Genomic DNA, 13,980 nt, shown 5'->3' with positions numbered 1-13,980 from the left:
ACGCCTGGGATGGGTTCTTCTTGAAAAACCGCCACTCGCTCAGATACTCAAGAACTTCCCATCATTTTGTGGAACCGTAAGATTCATTACCGTGTTCACAAGAGCCTTCTACTGATTCCTATCCTGATCCACATTAATCCTGTCCATAACACTCTATCCTATATTCCTAAGCTCCATTTTAATATTGTCCTGTCAGCTACGTCTAGATCTACTCAGTGTTCTCTTTTCTTCTGGCTTTGTCACCAAAATTCTCTGTGTATTCCTCTTCTCCACATACGTGCTATATTCCCTGCCCATCTTATACTCTTTGACTTGATCATTTTAATTATACTTGGAGAAGAATACATGTTATGAAGCTCCTCATTATGCAGTTTTCTGCCTCCTGTCACTTCATCTCTCTTCGGTCCAAATATTCTCCTCAACGCCCTGTTCTCAAACACCCTCAGTCTGTGTTCCTCCCTTAATGTCAGCGACCAAGTTTCACACCCATACAGAACCACGGGAAAAAATTATAGTATTGGTTGTTTTGATGTTTAAATTCATGGTCACCAGATGAGAAGACAAAGGTTTCGGAACTGAATGTAAGATTTAGTCGGCATCAGAAAACAAATGCTTTGGATTTGGGCCACAGGTGCTGATAATTATTTCTCTGGTGTCATCTGATATGCAGCCTTATTAAGGATGATATTTTCCATAAATAAAAAGAAAATGCAATCAAAATCGTGGCATCCATTTGCGAGAAAACGGCCATGTTGTTCTTTGGCCCCCATTTTGGACCCAGAATCCTCGTTCACAGGTCACCTTCCTGTGATGGGCATGCTCTCTGCTATAGAATATTAATAAAATACATTGGACCGCTCCAGGTTTAACGAGGGGCATATCCATAAACATATTATGGCACATAGACCTGTTGCTAGGCAACAACCGCAAAATAAACAACTGTAAAACGGCCTTTATTAGGCAGCGGCCCGTAAACAACAACAGAAGAAAGGCGTTTTCTCTGCGGTCCATGCCGAAATGTTACAATCAGGACGAGGTAGTAGAAAGAGGGATTTGAGACAGTGAGTTAGATGACTGCTGGTGTTCGGTAATTGTGAGCTGTTACTGCGAGGAACTAGTAGTTGAGGCTCGGGACAGTTCGAGAACATGAAAGAAGGGGGACGTCAGCCGTTGGAAGCCACTACCAAGTAACGGCAGTGAATACGTAACTGTGGACACGCGCTGTAACAAAGAGCCCAGTAAATCTGATCATCACTGCAAACCCGTCTACCGTCAAATGACTATGTAAAGACAAAGAGACAGACAGACTGCATATTAAGAAAACAACTTCCTCTTGTTCAGGGTGCTGGACACATATATGTCTTAAAAATTTGAGATCGACCTTTTTTTTACCATAAAATTAGTTACTTGTGTATTCTACGTAAATGACAAATTAAAGAAAAAGAAATTGTCTTAGAACTTAGTAATTATGGCCGTTTCTTGATACTTAAATAATTTATTCTCACTTCTGTCGTTTGACGTCAAAGGGGTTCCGACATATTACGTAAGAAGTGTTTAATGTGGTTTTGCTAATGAATGTAAGACACTCCTTTGAAAGGAAATTTGGTGACAAGTCCTGTAAATCCACTGCCCGCCTACAGGTATATCGCGTTCACAGAGACACCGCGGAGACCAAGGTAAAACACTGCCTACACGGTCCACGTATGTTATGCTCTAAGAGTAAATATTTTTAAGGTTCACTGATCTTGTTTCTCATTAAGATACACCGGTTAACAGGAGATTAAATCTGGGAAATTTTGCAGGCATTCAGTCTAAATGCATAAAGATTAAGATAGAGAAATTATCTGTCTTGTGTAAATATATGATGAATACAAGCCAACTCAAAAGATAAACACAAACTTATAATACTCTATTACCGGGTTTTGAAGCAAATATGGGGATATAAGATAGAAGTAACAAAAGGAAGGAGAAAATTATATATAGCGATCCTCGATCACTTAATTTGTACTTTTAATCAAACCTTATTTCGGTGATCATAATGTTGATGGGATGTTTTGGATATGCTAAATTCGTGGTAGGGATGACTGCATGTAAAATTCTGATCGAAATGTCTGTTGATTGGATAAAACTTGAGAGAAATAGTCGTAAATTTGAGAGTAATATTAAAAATGTTTTGTTAGAATTTGTACAGATTCCTCTGCATTGAAATAAGATCCAGTTGTGGGCTTTGAAAAGTGCTTCTCTTTTTCCAGTATTTTATCCTTGAACTTAATTATGCTTAAGCAACGATTCACTAAATGTCTAAAATAACAAATACACTTGGCCGACGACTTACGACCGACTTCCGTTCTGACTGACAGGTCGTATGTCGGCCATATATTTATTAACAGTATTTTTTAACCTTTCTAATCTTTTATCATCTTCATAATTTATTTTTAAAAACTTTTACATTTTAATCAACTTTTATTTTTATTTTTTTGTGGTCGTAAGTCGCATAGGACGTAAGTCGACGACCAAGTGTATATTAATATCAATAATGAATTATTTTTGATAACAGGTTTTGTTCCAGATTTTCCGGAGAAATGAGAGGATCAACGAAGAAAAGGATTCAAACATCTGAATCAAGAGAAGAATTTTCTGTGAAAAAATCACAGATCATGTATTTCAATTTTCTGCTTCGTTTGTGTGGCCTTCTTCCACCCAACAATGCAACGCCTTTCGTAATCTTGCTGCACAAAATATTCCTAAGAGTCACTTTTACATTGGATATATTAGGGTTGTTAGGGCAGTTCATGGCACTATATGCCTACTGGGGTGACATTCCTTTAATTGCAAACATAATGAGCCACTTGACTGCTTTACTTCTAACAACAATTGCCTGCTTATATTTCCTTCACAGCAAAACTGAATTCATGAATCTTGTAGATTTTTTGAAGATGGAATTCGTGGCCAAAATGAATAAGAAATATATAAGATTTGTTCAAGCAGTTGAGCGTCAAATTAAAATGGCTGTAATTGTCGCTGTTATTATTTCTGCCAACCTTGCTATTCTCTGGGCAGTAGCGCCAATATTTAATAGGAATGAAATTAACAATTTTGATAATAACACTTCTATCAAAGAAGAAAATAACTTTGACGGATTTATATTCGTGATGTGGGTCCCTTTTGATATTAAAAGTTCGCCTCGGTATGAAATAATCACTGCCTTGCAATTTATTATTATAACTCTTCCACTAGTACAGATATTTTCCGTTGATACAATGTTTGTGTCTCTGATGAGTCATGCAGCTGCTCAATTCAAGGTTTTATGTGCAATGCTGAATGACATGCATGAGAATGCCTCTGAAGTGGAGTTGAACAGAACAAAGCACAAGTCTCCTTTGCACTTTAGTGCAGACGACAGTTCTGAGAAGGAAGCAGTAACATCAGCACATGACAATATTCCTAACGAATATCGGCGCGGATTTGAGAAGGATTCTGGAAGCCCCAGGTGCGAGACGGCGCTCCCAGGAGGCGAAGATCCATTCCAGCTGTACCTTGCTGAATGCATCAGATATCACCAAGCTATCATCGAGTAAGTTACCACTTTCCCGATTTTAAACGCATATTGACAGAGTACAATTCGGACTACCTCAAAGACCAAAAAAAATAAAATAAAACCTCAAATTATTTTTATATTTATTGGTTTCAAATCAAATGTCGCTGTCATTGCTTCTTATTCAGTTTGTAGGTTGTGCCCAGAGACTGGCTAGGCTTAATTAAGATCTTCCAGGTTTTCCTCAGTTCTTCCAGTAATAATGTGGCGTAACATTCATGCCATCACTACTTTCTTGCACATTTTTCTAATTTGTTAGCCAGCAGTTACGAATGGGTGTGAAACTTGGTCTCTGACATTAAGGGAGGAACATAGGCTGAGGATGTTGAGGGGAATATTTGGACCGAAGAGAGATGAAGTGACAGGAGTTTGGAGAAAACTGCATAATGAGGAGCTTCATAACTTGTACTCTTCTCCAAGTATAATTAGAATGATCAAGTCAAGAGGGTGAGATAGGCAGGGCATGTAGCATGAATGGGTCGAAGAGGAATGTATATAGGATATTGATGGGAAAGCCAGAATAGAAGAGACAACTAGGGAGAACATGAAGTAGGGTGGTGGATAATATTAAAATATATCTTCGATAAGTACGGTGGGGTGGTGTGGACAGGATTGATCTGGCTTAGGATAGAGACCAGTGGATGGCTCTTGTGAACGCTGTAACAGCCTTCGGGTTTCATAAAATGCCGGAAAGTTCTTGAATAGATTCACAACTGACGGCTTCTCAAGAAGGGCTCAGTTCCATGGGACTAGTTCAGTCAGTTACGAAAGCTATACTAATATAATAGGACAGTCTACACAGTGGTTCTGAAAGAGACAGACATTACTGTGTCAACATCTGTTTATTAGCTGTTGGTGGTAACACTACGTGTTTCGACCCTTTTTTTGTTCATCTTCAGGCGTACGAGAATACTGTTGCTTGCGTTATTAAGCAACATGAATTCATATTGTGTTTGTATGGATTTTTATGCTATCAGTAGTGGCCATTTTGTCTCTTTCAGAACTACTGTGTACACTCTCGCATTACACATCTCTCGTATGACACACAAGATGCATACTATAAAAGTTAGTTAACCAGCAAACGTGCCGTCATTGGACGGTATACATCAGAGGAATAAAGAGCGTTTTAAGATAATATTAAAAAGGAAGAATAAACACAAATAAATTGAGACTGGATATCTCCCCTCATCAAACGTTTGAGAGCCGTTTTGTGGCTTTTACTGACGTGCAAATTTGTGGTAAAGGGATTTACAGACAGCGTGTAAATGTCTTCACCAGGCAATATACAGGGTCCTGAAACAATCATACACCGCTCACGTTCTTCCAGCCTCATGTCGTCCTCCTGCGCATGTCGAAGTTAAGGAAATAGCTACTTTCCTTTACATTTTGAGATTAACATATTCTGTGTAAATGTGTTTCCTCCTGTGAATGTCACTTATGTTCCATTTCACTCTTATTTTTGATTATTATGTTGCAGTATTTAAGAGTACATTAATTTTCAATTAGAAAATATTAATCCATTACGATCCATATAGGCTGGTACTTAATGCTGTAACGATAAACCCAACTTGCAGGTTCGTCGACCATCTCAACAAGATCGTGAGTTTAGCTACTTTCCTGAAGGTGCTCAACTTCCCCCTCCTGCTGTGCATGACAGGATTCCAGATGGTGCAGGTAAATCTGTACGTAGCGCACGTAAAGTGCGGTGTAGAAGCCTTGATAGCTTAGTCGATGAAGAGGCTGGGCTAACTAACTAACTTCATGGAGCCGAGCCCTTCTTGAGAAGCCGCCAATTGTGCAGCTACTCAAGAACTTCCAAGTATTTTACAGAACCTGAAGATTCATTACCATATACAGAAGAGCCCTCCACTGGTCCCTATCCTGAACCAGATTAATTCTGTCCGTAGCGCTCTATCCTATGTTCCTAAGCTCCATTTTAATATTATCCACCCACCCACGTCTTGGTCTTCCTAATGGTGTGTTTCCTTCTGGCTTTCCAAACATTATCCTGTATGCATTCCTTTTCCTTTTCTATTCATGCTACATTCCCTGCCAATCTCATCTTCCTTGACTTGATCATTCTAATTTTACTTGGCGAAGAGTACAATTTATGAAGCTCCTCATTATGCAGTTTTCTCCAACCTCCCGTCACTTCATCTCTCCTCAACACCCTGTTCTCAACCGGAGGGTGAACCTGACCACTCACTTTCAACTAGTACCAAGGTCAAGAGAATGTGGATTTATACATCCACTCCCCCATATGCCTTTTAGGCGTAGTGCTTAATTAGTTAAGCACAGGAACATCTTTACCTTTACCCAGTTATCAAACACCCTCAGTCTATGTTCCTTAATGGCAAAGACCAAGTTTTACGTACATACAAAACCACAGGCAAAATTATAGTTTTGTATATTTCAATTTGTTGCAGTGCATATATTATATAATAATATCTGTCACGTGCAGAAATATTCATATGTATATACGAGTACATACAAGAACTGCATGGCATGATGACCACAAGCAAGGATGCAGCTGGTTCGAATAGAGGCTGACTCTGTTTCGAGGACCTCAGAACCTTGTAACTGTCGTTCTCTGCAACGAGGGATGTAAGAATGAATTCATCAGGTTACATCGTAATAATTTCCTTTTCATACGTGGTGGTCATTCGTTCGGGCTCTTCTAATGGTCTGCAGGGTATCTCTACCTACCTCACTCTATAGATAATAAGAAATATATAATTAAAACTTAATTTATATTGATGTAAAATCCATTGTGCTCGGTGAAAAATTATGGAGGAAAAGAAATTACACCTCCACACATTCTTAGTCTTGGTATTGGATGTAGATGCGTGATCAGCTTCGCGTTCTCTACCGCTTTACCCGAGGGGATATTGTTTTGATTAATACAGGATATGGAGGCGCACGGTAGCAAAGTTGGTTGACGCACTATGCTACAAGCCGGAATGTCCAGGGTTAGATATCAGATGAGGTACTTGTATTTTTCGATTGATGTAATTCTTACAGACTCACTATGGCCTTTGGATCGACTCAGCATCTAACAGAAATGAGTACCAGAAATCTTCCTGGGGGTAAAGGATGACCGGCGCGTAAGGCTGACAACCTCACCGCCATCTGTGAGCCGATTACATAGAAAATATGGGAGCCTCGACGTCTCATATCCGTATAGGCCTCCATGGCATGTTACATGAATAGTTTTACCTTTTTAATATTATGAAAGGATGAGCCACAGAGTCGATCTGCAAGCTCTGAAAGTCTTAAAATGTCCGTCCCTGAAGTAAGTCGCTGGCATCCTACCGCGACGGCCTGGGTTCGATCCCGGGTCCGATCAAGTGGAATCTGTGGTGGACAAAGTGGCGCTGGGGCAGGTTCTCTCCGAGTACTTCGGTTTCCCCTGCCAATCTTCATTCCACCAATTGCTCCACAATCACCCTCACCTATGATCTGGGGATGGTATAATAGGCCAGAAGTGGCCGCAGTACAAGGGACATAGTCCCACCCCACTGGCAATAAAAAAAAACTCAAACCCAGAGACCCCGATCTGCAAGCCTGTAGCCTAATCACTGAGTTACCCCTTCTCGCTGGCTTCATGCTAGCATCATTCATTGCATGTATCTCACAGTGATGTTCTGTGTTACAGAATGTTTCTGATTACGAGCAATTCCTCGCTTTCACCTCTCTGTTCGCTGCGTCACTGTTCTTAGTAGGTGCATACGCCTGGTTTGGACAGCAAGTAATTGACGAGGTTTGTGCAGGAACATTAGTTCTCCACCTGTCCGCACACACAACCTAGCGCTCACCACACTGCCGTTTGCAGCTAATAGGGTAATAGCATGTGATATTTGAGGTAAGCAAAGGGGTGTGTTTTTGGAGAAAAACAAACTCCGTGTCCTGTAGTCCGCAAGCGAACTATACCGACCGCCACTTGTCGGTGAAATTAGTGTGGTCAGAGTTCCTGGCTAGAGATCCCGGGTTCGATTCCAGGCGCTACCAGATTTTCTGAGAAGTAGTGGGTCTGGAACGGGGTCCACTCAGCCTCGTGAGGATATTTGAATGGAAAAGTAGCGGCTCCGGTCTAGGAAACCGAAATTAACGGCCGTGGTGATCCATTGCGCTGACCACGCGACACCCTCTATCCGCTGAAGTGGTTCTGGGGAAGTGACAATGTAAAGCAGAGCGCTCCGGCAGAAGTTTACAGAGGTTACGGAGGAAAGTAAATTTCCGTGTTTAAAGTTGAAGAAGCAGAGAGAGAATCAGAGAGAATAAAAGAACAGCGGAGAGAGATCGTGTTTCCGATTCGTTCTTGTTCTTTGTCTGTTTGGTATATCTTCGGTATCCTCAGGATATAAGCAACAAAAGCCTCTGAAGCGTCCTTGGTCGTCTGCAGGATTGTGCAAGGAGAGCGCTCTACTTTGAGACTACTTTTCGTTGTTAGCAGCTAAACTGAAGAATCTGACTTAGGAGTTTTATCTCCGTTTAAGTGCAACGTCGTTTACTGTCTCTTTATTGGACACCATGTCACTCAATTTTCCGGCTTAAATGGCCAACTTCAGGTGCACAGTTGTACCGCGTTACAGCGAGCAGCAGAATCCTTAACCTGTACACCTGAAGATGACCACTTAAGCCGGAAAATTTAGTGAAATGGTGTCCAATAAAGATACAGTAAATGACGTTGCACTTAGACGGCACAAAGCTCTTAAGTCAGATTTATGCAGGCCGACGGGATACTGAAATATAACATTATTAATTGAAGGAATTTATTTCAGAACCATGAATTATGGACTACTCGATATCTGTCAGTTAACTTAATTCAAATAACTATATGAGAATATAAATTAATATTGCAACTGTTTTCAGAGTGAGAAGGTGCAGCTGGCGTTCTATAGCACTGAATGGTACAGCCAGACAGCGGGATACAAAAGTCTGCTGCCTCTGGCCATCATGAGGGCCTCAAGACCGGTGACCGTGAGGGCTGGAGTTTTCTTTGACATGTCTTTACTGACTTTCTCTTCTGTAAGTGGCATTCTTTGCGGAAGAACGTAACTGTATAGCACTAAATTCGTAAATCTAAATTAAGACACACTTGATGAAATGTATTCAATTAGTGAGGTTATGTTTTCTTTCAATTTACTTTAGAACTACAGACTTTTTTTCGATTTTTTAAAATTACAATTCTTTTTATATCTTATAAATAGCGAGACCTTGAGTTTCAAGCAACCGTGGCTATGAAGTTTACGATATTTTAGAGTGTTACACCGTGTGGTTTAATAAAAGTCCATATACAGACTCTCAGTGAAAAATCTATCGGCATCCTCTTCCGGGATGCGGAATAAACTGAGCGAGCCCTGGTATCCGTGCGGTTTTGCTTACTTGGCAGTAAAGAAGGAAGAAATATGTTCCTCCAAAACAACGGTAACTTTCTGTCATAATACATGGTTCAATATCCCAGAACACAGTTCTCTTGAGATGAACTGTAAGATCAATGATGGTTACCACAAAAACAAATAAATTGTGCTGAAAATTCTTGTGAGATTTTCCTAAAGCTCTTTACGTTAGTCGCTGGATTGTCACAGTGGAGCCTTGTGCTGGATCCTGGGTGAGTTACTGTAAGGTCTATGATGGACAAAGTTCCATTGGATTTCCTTTAGTTATAACTAACCTATCATCATTTCATTCTTGCTTCACACTAATCTATCTCTGCTTACTGAGTTATATGTAATATTTCTCACCGGGCAGTACATTATTATATCCTTGGCCTTTAATCTGGGGGATTCATTTCCGACTCGGCGCTTGGCTAGTTACTCGGTGAGAAAATTAACTGTATTTATAATTTATTAGATTTTAAGTTAATTCGTTTAGAGGTTAGGTTAGTATTGGCGTATCGGAATACTGCGCATCCATCTGCGCATTTGGGCAGTGTTCGTTCAGAAAATAATTTGAAACGTCTAGAAAAAATAAAATTCTAAGTAATCCATCTTTGAAACTATACTATGGAGGAGCTAAGATAGTTCAGTCGATGTTATGCATAGGTTACAGCCCGAATGACACAAGAACCTCGATTCTCGGCAGAGATAGTTTTTTTCCTTTTCTTCACAACTTCCACATCGACTCTGGGTCTCATGTAGCCACTTATTTTGTGGGTACTGGCACGTCTTTCGCTATAGATAAAGCGGCCGGAGCGTGAGTTTGAAGTCTTCCGTACACATAGTGCCAATTTTATGAATCTAGGGTGCTGTACCTCAACTCCCCCATACATCTTCACAAAAGTTGTGCTTAATTAAGCACAGGAAAGCTTTACCTTCGCCAACATACAACTTGAATGATACACGTAACTTTAGCCACATGTTCTTATGTGTGTTGTTGTTATTATTATACTGCAATTGGGTATTCACCCGGTGGCAGCAGATCTTACACTGATACAGACAAGGAAGCACTACAACATAAAGGGAACAATACAAAACAAAGTACATACAGTAAACAAGGTACATACAGTGCAAATCCAAACATATAAAGTCATAAAAGGGCACGTGCTTGTATTCGTTTCACTGCACTCCAACGAGGACACTTCTACGTACTCCTGCAGTGTAGATGTATTTAAAACGTTCCTAATCTCTGTTTCAGTTGGTGAATGCTTCTTATAGATATTTCACGATGCTCATTCAACTGCACGACTCCTAAGAAGGAGGTGAAAACGAAGAATGCTTGAGTAGGAACAAGAAACTGACCGTAGCAATTCCAGTGAGACTTTATGGGCAATAGTTAGAAGTAACACGAATGTTTGTTTCAGTTGATGTTTCCATCCAGAGAGATCTGCAGTGCTGTTTCAGAGTCTATTCTTTTTGTTCGTGTTAGATGCTTATATTTAATTCACTAGATATACAAATCACTTCTGTGACCTTCAGAACACAATCCTTATAGGACAGACCATACAAATAAATTGTATTTCTTCACCAAATGCCCATTCTTTGGATTCTCGCATACACACAGCAGAAGTACGTATGTGTATGGCTACTTGAGCACGCAAAGTAAGTAATTTTAAATAAAAAAAGTAGAGTGCTTTGCATTGTATTCTAGTTCAAATTTTCTACTTTTCACCGGATGTTCTCAGCGGCTTCGGTAGGACTGGCATGTGCCGGTGTAAGACACAGCAAGGGAAGTTCCCAAAGAATCTAGAACTAACATCTGTGTATTTCATGTTAAAATGAAACGTTATGTGAAATATAAGAAAGGCAGTTCTTTTCTGAATATACGTATCTCACCAAGAGGAGAGCTTTCTATATATATTATCACATGCTACAAGCCAGAAGGTCGCTAGTTCGATACCCTATGTTGTTATTTGATTTTTCAATTTACCTAATCCTTCCAGCCGCACTATGGACCCTGTGGTCGACTCAACCTCTAACAGAAATGAGTACCAGGTATCTTTCTGGGGCGTAAAGGGCGACCGGCGCGTAGGGCTGACAACATCACCGCCATCTGTGAGCCGATTGTCTAGAACATATGGCAGCCTCGACGTCTCACAACCTCATAGGCCTCCAAGGCCTGTTACAGGGATACCTTTACCTTTTTCACCTTTATCTACTACGTATAACCTGGACGACAGACTGAAGTACGTATTTTTGGTGTGTAACCTGTTTTGTAAAAAAAAAGTAAAAATTTTCCTGGTGCTATTCAACCAAAAAAATAGTTTGTATCTATGTCTACGCATACCACTAGGAAGACCAAGGCGTAGGTGCGTGGATAATATCAAAACGCATCTTAGAAAAATAGCACGGGATGGTATGGATTGGATTGATCTGGCTCAGAATAGGGACCAGCTTCTATGAGCACGGTAACAAAGCTTCGGGTTCCGTAAAATGCTGGGAAGTCCTTTAATAGCTGCACAAGTGGCGGCTTCTCAAGAAGGGCTCAGCTCCATGAGTGACTGAGTGAGTGAGTGAGCCTACACATACTATCTTTTTCTACGAAGCGCCTTTGAGAGAAGCAGGATAAGATGGATAATTAGACGGACGGACATTCGAAAAAGTTGTATACCTATACATGCATTCTTTAGTAGATAACTTAGTGGCGATTATTCTGCCAGGAGACTACGTGCTGTTGAAAGCATCTTGAAGGAACTAATAATCAAAGTATAACAATATACTCGACGTTTCGGGAGATGGCTGTTTGCGTGATTGTTTATCGTTATACCGATAGCTTTCTTGCTACTTTACATGCTTCTTCACAATCCTGCGGAACCCTCGTCTTGACATCTGCCCTCTCGTAAAATGAAATATTCGTAACTTCATAAGGCCCAACATATTTTGATGTGAAGATTATTATCTTCTGGGGTGTAATGCCGTGTAGTCCGTTCAAAGTCAACGATTTGCCACCTGCTTTCACGCTGGTATTCATTCGACTTATTCGACCCTGAAGATGGAGGCAATATGTTCCCCGAAACGTCTGTTTACTTTCAACAGACTACACGGTGTTGTCTCTCAGAAGATAGTGCTCTTTATAACCACCGCTGTGAGAATTTCAAGTTCGAAAAAAAATTGATTCTATTCTGATATTAGGGAGTTGGATTAAAAGTTGTTTCAACATTCCCACTTTGTTCAAAGAGTGATGGGAATAATGAAAATTTTTGTTAAGATCTACGTGGGATTTTCGGGAATTCCTCAAACGTTTATCAGAGTCAAAAATATTTCGGATAAATTTTGTTCAGAAGAATAAAATGGTTATATACCCATGTAATAAAAACAGGTAAAGCTGTCCCTGTAACAGTACTTGGAGGCCCATAGGGTTGTGAGACGTAAAGGATCCCACATTTTCTAGACAATCAGCTCACATATGGCCGTAAGGTTGTCAGCCTTACGCGCCGGCCGCCCTTTACCCCCCCGGAAAATTCCTGGTACTCATTTCTGTTAGAAGCTGACTCGACCCCATGGCCATTGTGCGACTGGAAGGATTAGGTAAATCGAAAAAGCCAATTAACTCATCGGGAATCGAACCCCCTACTTTTCGGTTTGCAGCATACAAACTTTTGGAATGAAAACCTTAAGAAAAGGATTAATTTTGAAAACTTATACGTAGATTAGATAATAATATTAAAACGTGTTTTGGAGAAATAGAATAGGTGTGTGGATTGGACAAAGATCTGTCATTATCTTTCGTTAACACGGTAATGTACCTTCCTGTTTCGTAAAGTGATGGTATTACCTTCAGTAATTGGGCTGCTATTAACTTCTCAAGAGCGAGTCAGCTCTATACATACTTACTTATTGAGCTATACTGGGGATCCTAAACTAGACTCAGGCAAGCAAAGGGACTCCTACGAGGACCTTCTACCAAAAGAGCGAAGGAACTGTTGAAGTTAAACAGGAACCAGCTACGATTGATGGTAGGACTACTTACAGGACACTGTAACCTCAAAGGACACCTCTTCAAACTGGGACTAAGTGACAGTCCAACTTGTGAGAGGTGCCAAGAAGAAAACGAAACAGCCACAAATATCCTGTGTGAATGTGAGGCCTTAGCTTATTTAAGGTTACGTCACTTGGGTCAATACTTTATGGAACCAAGTGATTATTTCGACGTCCTCACGTACAAAATCCTGCGCTTCATTCGAAGTGCAGGGTTGCTGAGGGGATAGTCAGAAGAGGAGGCACAATAGATCACTGTGGTCGCGGTGCAAGGGCCAAGAAGGCCCACCCCTTGTACATTCGTTCATTCATACTTATGGAGCTGAGCCCTTCTTGAGGAGAAGCCAAATCTACAGCTACTCAAGAATTTCCCAGCATTTTATGGAACCCGAAAGTTCATTACCGTGTTCACAAGAGTCCTCCACTGGTCCCTATCCTGAGCCAGATCAATCCAATCCATCCCATCCCATTCTATCTCTCTAAGATCCATTTTAATATCGTTCACCCACCTACGCGTGGGTCTTCCCAGTGGTCTCTTTTCTTCTGGCTTTCCCACCAATATCCTATATTTATTCCTTTTCGCCCACATTCGTGCTACATGCCCTGCCCACCTCATTCTCCTTGAGGAGTCAGCTCAACGGATTAGTTAATTTAATTAGCTGAGGAGCTTGGAAGAAAGTCGCTATTTCTGTCTTCAGGCCTACTTACTGCGTTTCTGATGTTCATTAGACAAGGACTGAACTTTTGGGTTCAGTGATATTTGGAAGAGAGAGAAACCGTTTTATAAGCTCTTCTTATCTCTAGGTCGTAGTACATTTCGAGGTCAGACTGTGACTATTTGACCTGCGCCATGAATATTTTCTGACTACATTTTCTGAAGTTTTAACTAGTCAAACTTCTTACGAACATTTAAAAATTCCTATCCGAATCATTCATCGACTTGCCGAGACATTTGACTAGAGCTGTGAC

General features: G+C 40.6%; 1 protein-coding gene across 1 annotated transcript in view; it reads left to right on the top strand.

Annotated features, from left to right (window-relative positions):
• LOC111871927 (odorant receptor 83a) overlaps positions 1-10,678 on the top strand; it is a gene marked incomplete at its 5' end in the record, with an annotated part of 12,372 nt that extends 1,694 nt beyond the window's left edge. Inside the window, 5 exons of the mRNA XM_023865339.1 lie at positions 2,937-3,574; positions 5,170-5,269; positions 7,251-7,355; positions 8,468-8,623; positions 10,232-10,678. Of these exons, the coding sequence (XP_023721107.1) occupies positions 2,937-3,574; positions 5,170-5,269; positions 7,251-7,355; positions 8,468-8,623; positions 10,232-10,288 (1,056 nt within the window). The remainder of the gene's footprint in view (positions 1-2,936; positions 3,575-5,169; positions 5,270-7,250; positions 7,356-8,467; positions 8,624-10,231) is intronic.
• Positions 10,679-13,980: the final 3,302 nt, after the last annotated feature.

Source organism: Cryptotermes secundus, unplaced genomic scaffold (assembly GCF_002891405.2).
Source record: "Cryptotermes secundus unplaced genomic scaffold, Csec_1.0 scaffold2225, whole genome shotgun sequence".
In the NCBI taxonomy this organism is placed as follows: domain Eukaryota; kingdom Metazoa; phylum Arthropoda; class Insecta; order Blattodea; family Kalotermitidae; genus Cryptotermes; species Cryptotermes secundus.
This window is presented reverse-complemented; position numbering and strand designations above follow the sequence as displayed.